Here is a 19,112-nt window from a genome sequence, read left to right as displayed (position 1 = left end):
CCCAAAACCCTCCTATTTAGGAGTCAAGCTTGATCGCATTCGGTCAGTAATTACATAAATAAATAAAATCTGGAATAAAAAGCTAATGTCAGTAATGGTCACCATGAAACTCCATGATTGTCGTAAAAACCTAAACTAATGTCCTTTCGGGAAGGAAATCTGCCGCCCTTACCCGGTCTAGCCTATATGTGACTCCAGTCCCACAGCAATATGGTTAACTCTTAACTAGGCTCTAAAAACAGTAATAATAATAAAACCGGACAGACCACCCAGCATCTACCTCAGCACCAGCTTCAGACACGACAAAGGAATACCCAGCCCAGCCAACCCTGCAAAGTCCTTCTCACTAACATCTGGGAACTTGTGCCAAAATTGGGAGAGCTGTCCCACATACTAGTCAAGCAACAACCTGACAGTTATACTCACGGAATCAAATCTATCAGCCAATGTCCCAGGCTCCTCCATCACCACCTCTGGGTATGTCTTGTCCCACCGGCAGGATAGAACCACTTGTGGTGATGGCATAGTGGTATACAGTTGGGAGGGAGTGGCCCTGGGAGTCCTCAACATTGACTAAGGACCTCATGAAGTCTCATGGTTTCAGGTCAAGCATGGGCAAGGAAACCTCCTGCTGATTACCACCGACTGCCCTCCCTCAGCTGATGAATCAGTACTCTTGAATATTGAACACCATTTGGAATAAGCACTGAGAGCAGCAAGGGCAGAGAATGTACTCTGGGTGGGGAACTCCAATGTCCATCACCAAGAGTGGCTCGGTAGCACCACTACTGACCAAGCTGCCCCAGTCCTGAAGGATATTAAATTATTATTTAAATGGGGAGAGATTACAAAATGCTGCGGTACAGAGGGATCTGTGGGTCCTTGTACATGAAACACAAAAGGTTATAGCATGCAGGTACAGCAAATAATTAGGAAGGCAAATGGAATGTTGGCCTTTATTGCAAAATGGATGGACTATAACAGTAAGGAAGTCCTGCTACAACTGTACAGGGTGTTGGTAAGACCACGCCTGGAGTACTGCGTACAGATTTGCTCTCCTTATTTAAGAAAGGACATACTTGCATTGGAGGCAGTTCAAAGAAGGTTCACGAGGTTGATTCCTGAGATGAAGGGATTGTCACATGAAGAAAGGTCGAGCAGGTTGGGGAATAATGAGGGAAATAGAATGGACACAGTTGAGGGCCATGTTAACCATGATAGAGGGGCATCCATGGTTGAGGAAAAAGGAAGAAATAAAGGATCCAAAAAATCTCAGATGTAGGAAGCAAAGTGTATTAATGGCCAATGGGTGTTTTTGTGACTGGAAGGCTGTTTCCAGTGGAGCACCGCAAGGCTCAGTACTCAGTTCCTTGCTTTTTGTGGTATATGTCAATGATTTGGACTTTAATGTAGGGGGTATGATTAAGAAGTTTGCAGATGATACAAAAATTGGCAGTGTGGTTTGTTATGTATGGAGAAAGAGTCATGCTGATCACTGTGAGCTCAAAGTAAAGTGTGACCCGTAGTCTTTTATTGCAGGTCTCCAGAGTACCTCTCCAACCCGTGAGGCCTCCTTAAATACCTGTGCTCCCAAGGGTTTATGGGATCCCTTGGGACTCCAGGGGATGAGCCCGCTGGTGGCTGTACAGAGTAATTACAAGTTTACAAAAATAACACTCCTTCCCAAAGTCAATAGTGTAACTATTCACGACGTGAGTCGATCTGGGGCCCTTCTTGCCCTGGTTGATCGTCTCGGTGTAAAAGCTGATATTGTTAAATCATTTGTTGGGCCCTCGCAGGGCTGCTGTGCAGCTGGCCTTGCTGAGCTGCCTGATGTGTTGGGTTCTGCATCGCGCTCAACCGTGGTGCCGGTTGCCGCTGGTGTGTATGCTGGGGGGTCAAAAAAGATAGGGTCCAAGGTGGGTTGCTCTGGATAGTCCGTGAATCTGAGTTTGATTTGGTCCAAGCGTTTCCGGTGAATGAATTCATTTGAAAGTTTGACCCGAAACACCCTACTCCCCTCTTTGGCCACGACAGTTCCGGGAAGCCACTTGGGACCTTGTCCATAATTCAATACAAAAACAGGATCATTGATTTCAATCTCGCATGACACATTTGCCCTATCATGGTATGCACTTTGTTGAAGCCGCCTGCTCTCTACCTGTTCATGTAGATCAGGGTGAACTAATGAGAGCCTTGTCTTAAGTGCTCTTTTCATGAGCAGTTCAGCAGGTAGGATCCCAGTGAGCGAGTGGGATCTCGTGCGGTAGCTAAGCAGGATGCAGGGTAGGCAAGTCTGCAGTTACCCTCTTCAAGCCTTGCTTGATGATTTGCACTGCTCTCTCTGTCTGACCATTGGATGCTGGTTTAAACGGGGCAGATGTGACATGTTTGATCCCGTTACGGGTCATGAATTCTTTGAACTCAGCACTGGTAAAACATGGGTACCATTGTTGCTCACCAGGACATCGGGTAATCCGTGAGTGGCAAACATGGCCCGCAGACTTTCAGTGGTGGCAGCAGACATGCTCGCCGATATTATCTCACATTCAATCCACTTGGAATCCGCGTCTACAACCAGAAGGAACATTTTACCCAAGAATGGACTTGTATAGTTGACGTGTACCCTAGACCACAGTTTGGAGGGTCAAGATCATAAACTTAGCGGCGCCTCCCTGGGTACATTGCTTAACTGCGAGCATATATTGAATCTGTGAATGCAGAACTCTAAGTCCGCATCAATACCGGGCCACCACACGTGGGATCTGGCTATCGCTTTCATCATTACGATGCCTGGGTGGGTACTGTGGAGGTCACTGCCCTTCTTGGGGACCACTACTCGATTGCCCCACAGAAAGCAGTCTGCCTGTATAGACATTTCATCCTTGCGCCTCTGCCATGGCTTAATCATTTCCTGCATTTCCACTGGGACACTGGACCAGCTTCCATGAAGCACACAGCTTTTGACTCGAGATAATAAGGAGTCCTGGCTTGTCCAGGTTTTGATCTGCCGGGCAGTGACAGGTGATTGCTCACTCTCAAATGCTTCCATAACCACGGCTAGATCTGTGGGCTGCGCCATTTCCACCCCCGTGGTGGGCAATGACAGCCTACTGAGAGCATCGGCGCAGTTTCTGTGCCTGGCTTGTGGCGGATGGCGTAGTTGTATGCGGACAACGTGATAGTCCATCTCTGGATGCGGGCCGATGCGTTGGTATTTATCCCTTTACTCTCGGAATACAGGGATGTAAGTGGCTTATGGTCAGTTTCCAATTAGAATTTTAGCCCAAACAGGTATTGATGCATTTTCTTTACCCCATAGACACACGCAACGCTTCTTTTTCAATCATGCTGTCGGCTCTCTCAGCCTTGGACAGACTCCTGGATGCATAAGCAACCGGTTGCAGTTTCCCGAAATCATTGGCTTCTGCAGTACCCAACCGACGCCATATGGCGACGCATCACATGCCAGTACCAAACGCTTACATGGATCATACAACACAAGCAATTTGTTTGAGCATAACAATTTTCTCGCTTATACAAAAGCATTTTCTTGGCTTTTGCCCCAAACACATTCGTCCCCTTTTCGTAGTAAGACATGCAATGGTTCGAACAGTGTGCTGAGACCCGGTAAGAAGTTACCAAAGTAGTTCAGGAGTCCCAGAAACGACCGCAGCTCCGTCACGTTCTGTAGCTTCGGTGCGTTCTCGATTGCCTCCGTCTTCGCGTTGGTGGGCCTGATGCCGCCTGCCGTGATTCTCCTTCCCAAGAACTCCACTTCAGGCACCAGGAAAATGCACTTCAAGCATTTTAACCTGAGCCCCACGCGGTTGAGTCGACTAAGAACCTCCTCCAGGTTCTACAGATGCTCGTCTGTGTTCCGACCTGTGACCAAGATGTCATCTTGGAAGACCACAGTGTGTGGGACCGACTTCAGTAAGCTTTCCATGTTTCTCTGGAATATCGGCACCGCTGATCGAATTCCAAACGGGCATGTGTTATAAACAAAAAGACCTTTGTGCGTGTTGATGCAGGTGAGGGCCTTCGATGATTTCTCCAGATCCGACGTCATGTAGGCTGAAATCTGATCCAGCTTCGTGAACGTCTTTCCTCTCGCCAGCATTGCAAAGAGGTCGTCGGCCGTTGGTAGTGGGTATTGGTCCTGCAGGGATCAACGATTGATAGTTACTTTGTAATCGCCAGATTCTGACGGTGCTGTCTCCTTTGAGGACTGGGACGATAGGAGTGGCCCTCTCGTTGAAGTCGATCGGTGAAATGATGCCCTCTCTTTGCAGCTGGTCTAGCTCGATCTCTACCCTTTCTCTCATCATGTACGGTACTGCTCTCGCCTTGTGATGGATGGGTTGAGCCCCCGGAATTAGGTGGATCTGCACTTTTGCTCCTTGGAATTTCCTGATGCCTGGTTCGAACAGCAAAGGAAACTTGTTTAATACCTGGGCACACGAAGTGTCGTCAGCAGGCGATAGCGCTCGGACGTTGTCCAAGTTCCAGCATGTCGTTCCCAGCCAGCTTCTGCTAAGCAGGGTGGGACCATTGCCTGGTACCACCCAGAGTGGTAGCTTGCGCACTGCTCCATCATAGGAGACCTTTACGGTAGCACTGCCGATTACAGGAATAAGTTATTTTGTTTAAGTTCTTAGTTTCATGCAAACTTGAGTTAAAACTGGCCATGAGGCCTTGTTGCACCACAATCTTTCGAAAGTCTTTTTGCCCATGATGGACTGGCTCACGCACTGCTATGACATCCTTAATAATTGATTCCATCATTTTACCCACTACCGATGTCAGGCTGACCGGTCTATAATTCCCTGTTTTCTCTCTCCCTCCTTTTTTAAAAAGTGGGGTTACATTGGCTACCCTCCACTCCATTGGAACTGATCCAGAGTCAATGGAATGTTGGAAAATGACTGTCAATGCATCCACTATTTCCAAGGCCACCTCCTTAAGTACTCTGGGATGCAGTCCATCAGGCCCTGGGGATTTATCGGCCTTCAATCCCATCAATTTCCCCAACACAATTTCCCGGCTAATAAGGATTTCCCTCAGTTCCTCCTCCTTACTAGACCCTCCGACCCCTTTTATATCCGGAAGGTTGTTTGTGTCCTCCTCAGTGAATACCGAACCAAAGTACTTGTTCAATTGGTCCGCCATTTCTTTGTTCCCCGTTATGACTTCCCCTGATTCTGACTGCAGGGGACCTACGTTTGTCTTTACTAACCTTTTTCTCTTTACATATCTATAGAAACTTTTGCAATCCGTCTTAATGTTCCCTGCAAGCTTCTTCTCGTACTCCATTTTCCCTGCCCTAATCAAACCCTTTGTCCTCCTCTGCTGAGTTCTAAATTCCTCCCAGTCCCCGGGTTCTCTGCTATTTCTGGCCAATTTGTATGCCACTTCCTTGGCTTTAATGCTATCCCTGATTTCCCTTGATAGCCACGGTTGAGCCACCTTCCCTTTTTTATTTTTACGACAGACAGGAATGTACAATTGTTGTAGTTCATCCATGCGGTCTCTAAATGTCTGCCATTGCCCATCCACAGTCAACCCCTTCAGTATCATTCGCCAATCTATCCTAGCCAATTCACGCCTCATACCTTCAAAGTTACCCTTCTTTAAGTTCTGGACCATGGTCTCTGAATTAACTGTTTCATTCTCCATCCTAATGCAGAATTCCACCATATTATGGTCACTCTTCCCCAAGGGGCCTCGCACAACGAGATTGCTAATTAATCCTCTCTCATTACACAACACCCAGTCTAAGATGGCCTCCCCCCTAGTTGGTTCCTCGACATATTGGTCTAAAAAACCATCCCTTATGCACTCCAGGAAATCCTCCTCCACCGTATTGCTTCCAGTTGGGTTAACCCAATCTATGTGCATATTAAAGTCACCCATTATAACTGCTGCACCTTTATTGCACGCACCCCTAATTTCATGTTTGATGCCCTCCCCAACATCACTACTACTGTTTGGAGGTCTGTACACAACTCCCACTAACGTTTTTTGTCCTTTGGTATTCTGCAGCTCTACCCATATAGATTCCACATCATCCAAGCTAATGTCCTTCCGAACTATTGCCTTAATTTGCTCCTTAACCAGCAATGCTACCCCACCTCCTTTTCCTTTTATTCTATCTTTCCTGAATGTTGAATACCCCTGGATGTTGAGTTCCCAGCCCTGATCATCCTGGAGCCACGTCTCCGTAATCCCAATCACATCATATTTGTTAACATCTATTTGCACAGTTAATTCATCCACTTTATTGCGGATACTCCTTGCATTAAGACACAAAGCCTTCAGGCTTGTTCTTTTAACACCCTTTGTCCTTTTAGAATTTTGCTGTACAGTGGCCCTTTTTGTTCTTTGCCTTGGGTTTCTCTGCCCTCCACTTTTCCTCATCTCCTTTCTGTCTTTTGCTTTTGCCTCCTTTTTGTTTCCCTCTGTCTCCCGGCATTGGTTCCCATCCCCCTGCCATATCAGTTTAAATCCTCCCCAACAGCACTAGCAAACACTCCCCCTAGGACATTGGTTCCGGTCCTGCCCAGGTGCAGACCGTCTGGTTTGTACTGGTCCCACCTCCCCCAGAACCGGTTCCAAAGCCCCAGGAATTTGAATCCCTCCCTGTTGCACCACTGCTCAAGCCACGTATTCATCTGCGCTATCCTGCGATTCCTATTCTGACTATCACGTGGCACTGGTAGCAATCCCGAGATTACTCCTTTTGAGGTCCTACTTTTTAATTTAGCTCCTAGCTCCTTAAATTCGTTTCGTAGGACCTCATCCCTCTTTTTACCTATGTCGTTGGTACCAATGTGCACCACGACAACTGGCTGTTCTCCCTCCCTTTTTAGAATGTCCTGCACCCGCTCCGAGACATCCTTGACCCTTGCACCAGGGAGGCAACATACCATCCTGGAGTCTCGGTTGCGGCCGCAGAAACGCCTATCTATTCCCCTCACCATTGAATCCCCAATCACTATTGCTCTCCCACTCTTTTTCCTGCCCTCCTGTGCAGCAGAGCCAGCCACGGTGCCATGAACTTGGCTGCTGCTGCCCTCCCCTGATGAGTCATCCCCCTCAACAGTACCCAAAGCAGTGTATCTGTTTTGCAGGGGGATGACCACAGGGGACTCCTGCACTACCTTCCTTGCACTGCTCTTCCTGTTGGTCTTCCATTCCCTATCTGGCTGTGGACCCTTTCCCTGTGGTACGACCAATTCGCTACACGTGATACTCACGTCATTCTCAGCATCATGGATGCTCCAGAGTGAATCCACCCTCAGCTCCAACTCCGCAACGCGGTCTGTCAGGAGCTGGAGGCGGATACACTTCCCGCACACGTAATCGTCAGGGACACCGGAAGTGTCCCTGAGTTCCCACATGGTACAGGAGGAGCATAACACCCGACCGAGCTCTCCTGCCATGACTTAACCCTTATATACACTTAAATTGGCAACAACAATGTTAAAAGTTACTCACTGATATAGAAGAGAAAAAAGAAAAACTACTCACCAATCACCAGCCAATCACTTACCCTCTTGGCTGTGACGTCACCTTTTGATTTCTTTCTACTTCTTTTTTGCCTTCTCCTTGTAGCTGCACAAGTCATGCCTTTATAGGCCTCTCCACGCACCTCCTCGAGGCTGGGCCCCGGACTCCCTGCTGTGCCTTTTATAGGCCTCTCCACGCACCTCCTCGACGCTGCTCCCGACTGCCGCCGACATGATGAGAGAAAGGGTAGAGATCGAGCTAGACCAGCTGCAAAGAGGGCATAATTTCAACGATCGAGTTCAAGGAGTCGGCCAGTCCTATTGTCCCAGTCCTCAAGGGAGACGGCACCGTAGGAATCTGTGGCGATTACAAAGTAACTATCAATCGATTCTCCCTGCAGGACCAATATCCACTACCAAAGGCCAATGACCGCTTTGCAACGCTGGCGGGAGGAAAGACGTTCACGAAGCTGGATCTGACTTCAGCCTACATGACGCAGGAACTGGAGGAATCATCGTAGGTTCTCAGATTTATAACAGATGCCCGTTTGGAATCCGATCAGCGGCAACGACATTTCAGAGAAAATGGAAAGCTTACTGAAGTCGGATCCCCATACCGTGGTCTTCCAGGACGACATCTTGGTCACAGGTCAGAACACAGTCGAGCATCTGCAGAACCTGGAGAAGGTTCTTAGTCGGCTCAACCATGTGGGGCTCAGGTTAAAATGCTCTAAGTGCATTTTCCTGGTGCCTGAAGTGGAGTTCATGGGAAGGAGGATTGCGGCGGACGACATCAGGCCCACCAACACGAAGATGGAGGCAATCGAGAACGCACCGAGGCCACAGGACGTGACGGAGCTGCGGTCGTTTCTGGGACTCCTGAACTACTTTGGTAACTTCCTACCAGGTCTCAGCACACTCTTAGAACTACTGTATGTCTTATTATGAAAAGGGGACGAATGGGTTTGGGGCAAAAGCCTTTGTAAAAGCGAGAAAATTGTTATGCTCAAATAAAATTGCTTGTGTTGTCTGATCCATGTAAGCGTTTGGTATTAGCAGGTGATTTGTCATCATATGGCGTCAGGTGTGTATTGCAACAAGCTAATGATTTCAGGAAACTGCAACCGGTTGCTTATGCATCCAGGAGTCTGTCTAAGGTTGAGAGAGCCTACAGCATGATTGAGAAAGAAGCATTAGCAAGTGTCTATGGAGTAAAGAAAATGCATTAATACCTGCTTGGGCTAAAATTCGAATTGGAAACTGACCATAAGCGACTTATATTCCCTGTTTTCCGAGAATAAAGGGATAAATACCAACGCATCGGCCGCATCCAGAGATGGGCGCTCACGTTGTCCGCATACAACAATGCCATCCGCCACCGGCCAGGCACAAAAAACTATGCCGATGCTCTCAGTAGGCTGCCATTGCCCACCACGGGAAATGGTGCAGCCCGCAGATCTAGCCATGGTTATGGAAGCCTTTGAGAGTGAGCAATCACCCGTCACTGCCCGGCAGATCAAAACCTGGTGAATCCAGGACCCCTTATTATCTCTAGTCAAAAGCTGTGTGCTTCACGGGAGCTGGTCCAGTGTCCCAGTGGAAATGCAGGAAGAGACAAAGCCGTTCCAGCAGCGCAAAGATGAAATATCTATACAAGCAGACTGCCTTCTGTGGGGCAATCGATTAGTGGTCCCCAAGAAGGACAGCTTCATCAATGAACTCCACAGTACCCACCCAGGCATCGTAATGATGAAAGCGATAGCCAGACCCCACGTGTGATGGCCCGGTATCGATGCGGACTTAAGAGTCCTGCGTTCACAGATGTAATACATTCTCGCAGTTAAGCAATGTAGCCTGGGAGGTGCCGTCAAGTTTATGGTCTTGGCCCTCCAAACCGTGGTCTAGGGTACACGTCGACTACGCAGGCCCATTCGAGTAAAATGTTCCTTGTGGTTGTAGACGCGTACTACAAGTGAATTGAATGTGAGATAATGTCTGCTAGCACGTCCGGTGCCACTACTGAAAGCCTGCGGGCCATGTTTGCCACACACGGCCTACCCAATGTCCTGGTGAGCGACAATGGGCCATGTTTTACCAGTGATGAGTTCAAAGAATTCATGACCCGTAACGGGATCAAACAAGTCACATCTGCCCCGTTTAAACCAGCGTCCAACGGTCAGGCAGAAAAAGCAGTGCAAACCATCAAGCAGAACTTGAAGAGGGTAACTGAAGGCTCACTTCAGACTCGCCTATCCCGAGTCATGCTTAGCTACCGCACGAGACCCTACTCGCTCACTGGGATCCCACCTGCTGAACTACTCATGAAAAGAGCACTTAAGACAAGTCTCTCGTCAGTTCACCCTGATCTACATGAACAGGTAGAGAGCAGGTGGCTTCAACAAAGTGCATACCATGATAGCATTACACATTTGCGCTAGATTGAAATCAATGATCCGATATTTGTATGAAATTATGGACAAGGTCCCAAGTGGCTTCCCGGCACTGTCGTGGCCAAAGAGGAGAGCAGGGTGTTTCGGGTCAAACTTTCAAATGGACTCATTCACCGGAAACACTTGGATCAAATCAAACTCAGATTCACGGACGACCCTGAGCAACCCACCTTGGACCCTACCTTTTTTGATCCCCGAACATACACATCAGTGGCAACCAACACCACATTTGACCACAAAGCAGAACCCATCATCCACAGCAGCCCTGCAGGGCCCAACACACCAGGCAGCCCAGTTGCACAGCAGCCCAGCGAGGGCCCAGCAAATGATTCAACACCACCAGCTTTCACACCGAGACAATCAACCAGGGCAAGAAGGGCCCCAGATCGACTCACATTGTAAATAGTTACACTATTGACTTTGGGGGGGGGAATGTTGTTATATATGTGGACTTGTATTTACTCTGTACAGCCACGAGAGGGCTCATCCCCTTGAGTCCCAAGCGATCCCATAATCCCTTGGGAGCACAGGTATTTAAGGAGGCTTCACAGTTGGAGAGGCATTCTGGAAACCGGCAATAAAAGATTAAGGTCACACTTTACTTTGAGCGCAGTCTGACTCTTTTGCCGTACATAACACAGCGGACACCTCAAAGCACTGGAGAAGTACCACCAGTGCTGCCTCCGCAAGATCCTGCAAATCCCCTGGGAGGACAGAGGCACCGTCAGTGTTCTCGATCAGGCCAACATCGAAGCACTGACCACACTCGACCAGCTCCGTTGGCCGGGCCACACTGTGCGCACGCCTGACACAAGACTCCCAAAGCAAGCGCTCTACTCGGAAGTCGTACACGGGAAGCGAGCCCCAGGTGGGCAGAGGAAATGTTTCCAGGACACCCTCAAAGCCTCCCTGATAAAGTGCGACATCCCCACCGACATCTACCCCCGCCTCCCACCCCACAATAGCTCAATTATCAATTATTGGGATGTTTTTAGTGTCCTCTACTGTAAAGTCCGATACAAAATATTTGTTCAAAGTCTCTGCCATTTCCCTGTTTTTCCATTATTAATTCCCGAGTCTCATCCTCTAAGGGACCAACGTTTACTTTAGCTACTCGTTTCCTTTTGACATACCTGTAGAAGCTCTTACTGTATGTTGTTATATTTCTTGCTAATTTATTCTCATATTCTACCTTCTCCATCTTTATCCCTGCAGCACTTTGCAATTTTTCTCCATTTAAATTATAATTTGCTTTTAAAAAAAAATTCTGCCAGTGGATAACCTCACACTTTCCCACATTATACTCCACCTGCCAAATTTTTGCCCACTCAGCCTGTCTATATCCCTTTGCAGATGTTTTGTGCCCTCCTCACAACTTGCTTTCCCACCCATCTTTGTATCATCAGCAAACTTGGCTTCATTGCACTCAATCCCTTCATCCAAATCATTATTATAGATTGTAAATAGTTGAGGCCCCAGCACCGATCTCTGCAGCACCCCACTAGTTATTGTTTACCAAACGGAAAATGACCCATTTATCCCATCTCTCTGTTTTCTGTTAGTTAGCTAATTCTCTATCCGTGCTAATATATTATCCCCAACCCCATGAACTTTTATCTTGTGCAGTAATCTTATCGAATGCCTTCTGGAAATCCAAATACACATCCACTGGTTCCCCCTTAACCACCCTGCACGTTACATCCTCAAAGAATTCCAGCAAATTTGTCAAACATGTTTTTCCTTTCATGAAACCATGCTAACTCTGCTTGATTGAATTATGCTTTTCCAAATGTCCTGCTACTGCTTACTTAATAATGGACTCCAGCATTTGGCCAACAACAGATGTAAGGCTAACTGGTCTATAATTTCCTGCTTTCTGTCTGCCTCCTTTTTTAGATAGGGGCATTACATTTGCAGTTTTCCAGCCTCTGGGACCTCCCCACAATCCAGGGAATTTTGGTTAAATTACAACCAATGCATCCACTATCTCTGCAGTCACTTTTTTTAAGATCCTAGGATGCAAGCCATCAGATCCAGGGAACTTATCCACCTTTAGTCCCATTATTTTACTGAGTACTTCTTCTTTAGTGACAGTGATTGTTTTCAGTTCCTCCTGATAGCCCCTTGATTATCCATTATTGGGATGTTTTTGTCTTCTACCATGAAGTATACTGTACTGCGCTTGCTTCTGCGCACACTCAGAGGCCGAACTACAAGCCATGGTCAACACCATCATTGAGGCTACGAAAGCATAGCCTTGCACTAAACATCCGTAAGACAAAGGTCCTCCACCAACCTGACCCCGCCACATAGCACTGTGTCCCGGTCATCAAAGTCCACGGCACGGCCCTGGACAACGTGGACCATTTTCCATACCTCGGGAGCCTATTATCAGCAAGGGCAGACATCGATGACGAGGTCCAACACCGTCTCTAGTGCAGCCTTCAGTCATCTGAAGAAGAAATTGTTTGAAGACCAGGACCTCAAATCTGGCACCAAGCTTATAGTCGACAGTGAGGTAGCGATACCCGCCTTCCTGTATGGCTCAGAGACGTGGGCTATGTACAGTAAACACCGCAAAGCGCTGGAGAAATACCACCAACGATATCTCCGCAAGATCCTGCAAATCCCCTGGGAGGACAGAGGCACCGTCAGTGTTCTCGATCAGGCCAACATCGAAGCACTGACCACACTCGACCAGCTCCGTTGAGCGGGCCACACTGTCCGCACGTCTGACACAGGATTCCCAAATCAAGTGCTCTACTCGGAAGTCGTACACGGGAAGCGAGCCCCAGGTGGGCAGAGGAAATGTTTCCAGGACACCCTCAAAGCCTCCCTGATAAAGTGCGACATCCCCACTGACACCTGGGAGTCCCTGGCCAAAGACCAGCCGAAGTGGAGGAAGAGCATCCGGGAGGGCGCTGAGCACCTCGAGTCCCGTCGCCGAGAGCGTGCAGAAACCAAGCGCAAGCAGCGGAAGGAGCGTGCGGCAAACCAGTCCCAGCCACCCTTTCCTCCAACCACTGTGTGTCCCACCTGTGGCACAGACTGTCATTCCCCAATTGGACGGTTCCGTCACCTGACAACTCAGTGTTAGAGTGGAAGCAAGTGTCCCCCGATCCCGAGGGACTGCCTGTGATGGTGATGATGTGTTGTATACACGCGCTGTCTCCTGTTACCGTCCATGGTCCACAGGTGGCTCAATGTCACTTCACTTCCCCACATTGTTGTCACAGCTCGAATACAAGCGATCATATTGGGATGTGGGTTGAAAGGATTGGCCCCACGTTCTCAGCCAGGACTGTGAGCCTGTGTGCTGCAGGAGGGAAGATGGAGTTGTCCCGGGAACTATTGGCATTGGCCGCAGTTACTGCCCTGACTGGGGAGTGTTGGAGGGAGTTTATCCCCGCCCCGCCCCGCTCACTGCCTCCTCCAGCCCACTGCCGCCACACCCCGCACCACCTCGGCCCCTGGAGCCCACTCCCCCCTAACCCCATCCATCCATCCCCCGCCCGGGTCCGCCCCCCGCTCACTGCAGGCCGGCCCCGGCCCCGGCCCCGGCCCCCAGCCTCTCCCCGCCCGCCCGGGCCCGGGCTCAGCCTCCGCTCACCGGCCGCCATCGCCTCCAACCGCGGCGCCGCTCCGCTGTTCCCGCCTCATCCACTCGCCATTCTGATTGGTCCCCAGCGCCGCGCGGGGCGGGGCGGGGCGGGGCCGGTGGGCGGGGCCCCCGCGCGGGGCGGGGACGGTTGGGCGCGCGGGAAGTTTGAACCGGATGACCCAAATATACAAACAAACCATTTGTGGTCAATCACAGCATGAGAAGGAATAGAAGCGGGAAATCAAATCAATGAGTTGTGTGCAGCAACAATCCTGAAAGGAAGTGTGAGCTTGGACAGATAAACAAGGGCAAGGAGCAGCTTTAAATACGGCCAAAAGATAAAGTCTGTCAATGCTGGGAGTGTGGGGCTTACTGAGGGAATGAGAAACAATGGTGGCACGGATTTAACAGCACTGACAAACCTGGCTGGGAATTGTGCAGGAGTGCAACATAAACATCAGATTGCAATGTTTTCAGGAGGGGCAGAACAGGAGCAAGAGTGCAAGACAGGGTGAAGGAGGGAATAGATTCTGCAGGGAGCTGATGTGCACAAAAAATAAGTTCAGACAAAAAAAAGACAACAGCAGAAAAGAACCGAGATATAAGGAAAGTTGCGGGGGACCTCTCTACTCTTTACACCTTTAAGACTCTCCATAAAACCTACCTCTTTGACCGAGCTTGTGGAGCGCCTTGGGACATTTTACATTAAAGGCACTATATAAATACAAGTTGTTGTTGTTAAGGAGCATCTTGAAGGAGGAATGAGGTAGAGAGGCGGAGAGGTTTAGGCAGGGAGTTCCAGAGCTTGGGGCCAGGCAACAGAAGGCATGGCCACCGATGGTGGAGCGATTATAATCCGGGATGCTCAGGAGGGCAAAATTAGAGGAGCGCAGACATCTCGAGGGGTTGTGGGGCTGGAGGAGATTACAGAGAAAGGGAGGGGCGAGGCCGTGGAGGGATTTGAAAACAAGGATGAGAATTTTCAAATTGAGGCGTTGCTTAACTGGGAGCCAATGTAGGTCAGTGAGCTCAGGGGTGATGGGTGAGTGGGACTTGGTGCGAGTTAGGACACGGGCTGCCGAGTTTTGGATGACCTCAAGTTTGTGTAGGATAGAATGTTTGAATATTCAAGAATAAAGGTAAAAAGACATGGATGAGGGTTTCAGCAGCGGATGAGCTGAGGCAGGGTCGGAGACGATCGATGTTACAGAGTTGGAACTAGGTGGTCTTAGTTAAGCTGCAGATAAATGGTTGGAAGCTGATTTCTGGGTCAAATATGGCACCAAGGTTGTGAACAGCTTGGTTCAGCCTCAGACAGGACAGGGATGGAGTAAGTGGCTGGGGAACGGAGTTGGTGACGGGGACTGAAAACAATGGCTTTGGTTGTCCCAATATTTAATTGGAGAACATTTCTGCTCATCCAGTACGATATGTTGGATAGGCAGTCTGACAATTTAGAGACCGTGACGGGGTGGAGAGAAGTGGTAGTGAGGTGAAGCTGGGAGTCGTCAGCGTATGTGTGGAAACTGGCGCTGTATTTTTGAATGATGTTGCCAATGTAGATGATAAATAGGAGGGGGCCAAGGATAGATCCTTGTGGGGGGGAACCAGAGTTAACGGTGCAGGAGTAGGAAGAGAAACTATTCTCTGGCAACGGTTCGATAGAAAAGATTGAAACCAGGTGAGTGCAGTCCCACCCAGCTGGTCAACGGTGGAGAGGGTTTGGAGGATGGATTGGTAAATCATGTCAAAGTCTGCAGACAAGTCAAGAAGAACAACACAAAGACATTACGGTTACAATGTACAACGTCACAGGAGATTGGCTAATTTTAAAAAAAGAACCTTGTCTTGTGCAATGAGGATTGGGTGGATTCTACACTGGGTGTCAGCTCACAACAGCAGTTTTACGCAAGTTGAAAATCTTACGTATTTGATTCAATGTATATTTTAACGTATGTGTTGATGTTAGATGAAGAAACCAGATGTGAATTGGTTTGCCTGGGCCTATCATAGCTACTGCTGACTGCACATCTTAATTTGTCGTTTTTGGAGCTTCGTGTTTTGGTGTTTTTCATTCCTGCTTGTTCCTTGCTGATTCTCACGTTCTCCACCTGTGCAGTTGTGATCTGTTGGTGGTTGATGAATATGAAATTTAATCCTATCGGCTGGGAGAAATTTGCATATGAGAAGGTGTGACAGCCAAAGTGTGACACAGGAAATGTGACAGGCAAACAGGAAATGCATCCTGTGCACCATTTTTAATAGGTTGCCAGTGGATGTCCTGTGTTACTCACAATAAGTCAGAGAATGCTCTGTTTTATGGAGCAATGTACATGAACCTTTCGTTAACTTCAAATAGCGATTCATTTTAAAGTGGCTCTTCTCCCTACGACTGACGGTAGTTTCAAGCTGGTGACCATGTAGATGGCAAATGCCCTGGTTACTGGTCATTTATTTCAGTCTAGTTTTAAATAGTATCCATGAGCTGAGCATTGAGAGATTGTACAGGGAGATGCCACAGTAACCAACAGGAAGCTTACTTCATTGTAGAAAGAGACAGAACATGGGCATTTTAAAACAGGTCACTTATTAACGTTGGGTGGGGCCGAAATTGCCCCTTCCGATAAAGCCTCTTGCTGCCTGAAAGCAGCGGCTATGGGGCGGCGCGGAATGGCCGGGGACTCACGGCGGACTGGCCGATGTTCGTGGCATTGCCCTCAAAGGTTTTTGCTGCATTGTGAAGATCCGCCCCGCTCCAGCAGATGCGTCGTTAACGATGTCATCCGAGCGCGCACCGCATCAGACCCGCCCCGGAAGGTAAATTCATTCAAAAAGTCTTCCAGCCGCCTGTCGATGCCAACGACAGTTTTTTGGGTCGGTACACAGTGCTAGCTCAAGACCACCAGCAGCCTTTAAAGGCGTGTTGCATGTAGCAGCATTCTGCACTGACCCTCCCACACCAGATATTGGGCGAAATGGAGAGAAGGCAGGGTGCACAGGAGGCAGATGCTTGCCAGCAGCAGGCTGCAGAGGGTGAGGAGCAGCAAGAGCATGAAGGAGAAGGCAATGAGGCAGCTGCCATCGGAAGACGTGAACATAGACATGGCGGGGAGAAGGCCCTATCGTCCAAGGGTGTACAGACAGCAGTTCTCATACATGGACCTGATGGATGACCAGTGTCTCCGGAGACTTCGATTCCTGTGCAATCTCCTGCAGCCAGACCTCCAGCCTCGAACAAAGTTGAGGACAGCGCTGACCGTTGCATCCAAGGTGACCATAGCACTCCATTTCTATGCGACTTGATCATTCCAAGCTGCTACAGTAGACATCTTGAACATTTCACATTTCACCGTGCGTCGCTCCATCATTAAGTGACAGATGCTCTCTATAAGAGAAGGAGGGACTAGTTATCCTTCCCGATGAGCAGGGACAAACAGTTGGTGTGGAGACCAGATTCGGGAGGTGTGCGGGCTTCCCCAGGGTTCAGGGTGCCATTGACTGCACCCACGTCGCAATGAGGGCGCCACAGAACAATCCCGAGATCTTCAGAAACTGCAAGGGATTCCACTCCCTCAATGTGCAGCTGGTGTGTGACATCCCACCACAAAATCATGGCAGCTGATGCCTGGTATCCTGGCAGCAGCCTCGTTGCTTTCATCCAGCGCCAGAGCGGTGCGCCTGACGTGTTTGTTGGACCAAACCAAGGTTGCGGCTGGGTCCTTGGAGACAAGGGCTACCCACTGTGCACTTGGCTGCTGACTCCCCTTCACAACCCCAGGACTGCTGCGCAGCAAGCCGGCAATGACTCTCATTCAGCCACCAGCTGCTTCATTGAGCAGTGCATCAGAATCCTTAAACAGAGGTTCCATTGCCTGGATCACTCTTCCAGTACTCGCCTGAGCGGGTCTCCCTATTCGTGGTCGTCTGATGCATGCTTCATAACCTGGCAATCATGAGGGCACAACCATTGGAGGACGAGGCACCAGTATCAGCTGAGGAGGAGGACCAGGAGGAGGAGGCACAGGACCAGTACCAGGAGGAGGAGGTGGTGCAGGAGGAGGAGGAGGACCAGGACCAGTACCAGGAGGAGGAGGAGGCACAGGAGCACGATGCACAGAAGGAGGAGGAGGTGCAGGAGGAGGACCAGGATGTGGGTCGCTGGCCAAGCTGGAGGCAGCGTCGCCATTCAAACCCTGCAAGAGAAGTGCAAAACCGTCTCATTGTTGCTCGTTTCTGATGAGTTCATGCGCACTTCACCCTTCACCTGTGCATCTCCATGGCCAACCCAATGAGCCCTTTCACACATCATTGCCCACAGTGAAATGAGACACCTGCACAGATATTGAAACACAAAATAAAGATTTATTGCACAAGAAAGAATGGTGCAAAAAAACCATACACCATCAATTATCATCCTTGTGCATTTGCTTATTCTTATGCAAACCTATTCTTGAACTATGCCCCAGTGTCTCGCCTGTGGCTGCATCATGCGTCTGGGAAGGCTGCTGTGTTTCAGGTGTAGAAGCTGCAGATGTTCTTCTAGGACGCCCTCGACCAGCTCTTTCCCTGGAAGTGCCAGCTGCAGACTGCATCGCACTCTCCTCGGTGCATTCAGTCGGGATTGGCTGGGGCGATTCCATGCTTGATGGCAATGGCGGACTGAGAGGTCTCAGCTCAGGACTACTGAGAAAGCACATCAGAATCCTGGTCCGAGGAGCCTGCTCCACTCCCCCGGGGCAGCACCTCACCACCCCCACCAATCAGCTGGAGCACAGGTCAGTGGTGTGGCACGACACCGGAAGTTCCCCGTGGACCGTGGTGGACCCAGCCGCGATGGCAACAGTCAGATCTCGCTTGGCATCCAGCTGAGACTGCATGAGAGCAGATACAGTCTCGATGTCACCAGAGACTACAGCAGTAAGATGCTCCGTAAGACAGCAGCATGAGCCTGGAGCAGCTGAGGGAGAGTTAAACATCAGCGTCTCCGGGACAACGGAGGCAGCGCAAGCCTGGTGCACCTGTTCGGCATGTGGCGTGGGTAATGGTGGCGGCCACTCTGACTTCTCCCACAATCCTTCGAGAAGCTAAAATGGAGCAGGACCCCAGCGTGTTTCATCCCATTCCCTCATCACACCTCAGATCTCCCACCACCTCTCCTGAAGGCACTGCTCAGTGCCGAGCTTACAGCTCACACCCCACTATAGGCAATTAGGCCCATACAGTAGTGCCTGGTCTCCAATCGTCTCGGACCACCTTGCCACTGGACCAAGACCTTGCTCTGCTAAGCCCGTGTGGTAGCCGGTGTTCGGTGGCCACCCCACCGTAAAAAAACTCACGCACATGTATCTTCCACCCTTCAAATGAAGTTTGGGACTTGGAACGTCCGGCCCCTCATGGACAACCCCAACAGCGACAGACTGGAATGCCGCACCGCCATCGATGCCCGGGAACTTAGAGGCTTCGATATCGACAGTGCCGCCCGAAGCAGATCCAGTGAGTAGGGGAAGGCCAGATCAAAGAACAAGGTGGAGGTTACACCTTCTTCTGGGA

General features: G+C 49.6%; 2 protein-coding genes across 2 annotated transcripts in view; both read right to left on the bottom strand.

The window, feature by feature from the left end:
• The window catches only part of LOC139250428 (uncharacterized), a 68,070-nt gene extending 65,865 nt beyond the window's left edge, over positions 1-2,205 (bottom strand). The window contains exon 1 of the mRNA XM_070872825.1: positions 427-2,205. Coding sequence (XP_070728926.1) covers positions 427-570 — 144 coding nt within the window. The 5' untranslated portion in view covers positions 571-2,205. The remainder of the gene's footprint in view (positions 1-426) is intronic.
• LOC139250425 (immunoglobulin alpha-2 heavy chain-like) overlaps positions 1-19,112 on the bottom strand; it is a gene marked incomplete at its 3' end in the record, with an annotated part of 222,120 nt that overhangs the window by 188,136 nt on the left and 14,872 nt on the right. The gene's annotated exons all lie outside the window — the stretch shown is intronic.

Source organism: Pristiophorus japonicus, unplaced genomic scaffold (assembly GCF_044704955.1).
Source record: "Pristiophorus japonicus isolate sPriJap1 unplaced genomic scaffold, sPriJap1.hap1 HAP1_SCAFFOLD_370, whole genome shotgun sequence".
NCBI lineage: Eukaryota > Metazoa > Chordata > Chondrichthyes > Pristiophoridae > Pristiophorus > Pristiophorus japonicus.
This window is presented reverse-complemented; position numbering and strand designations above follow the sequence as displayed.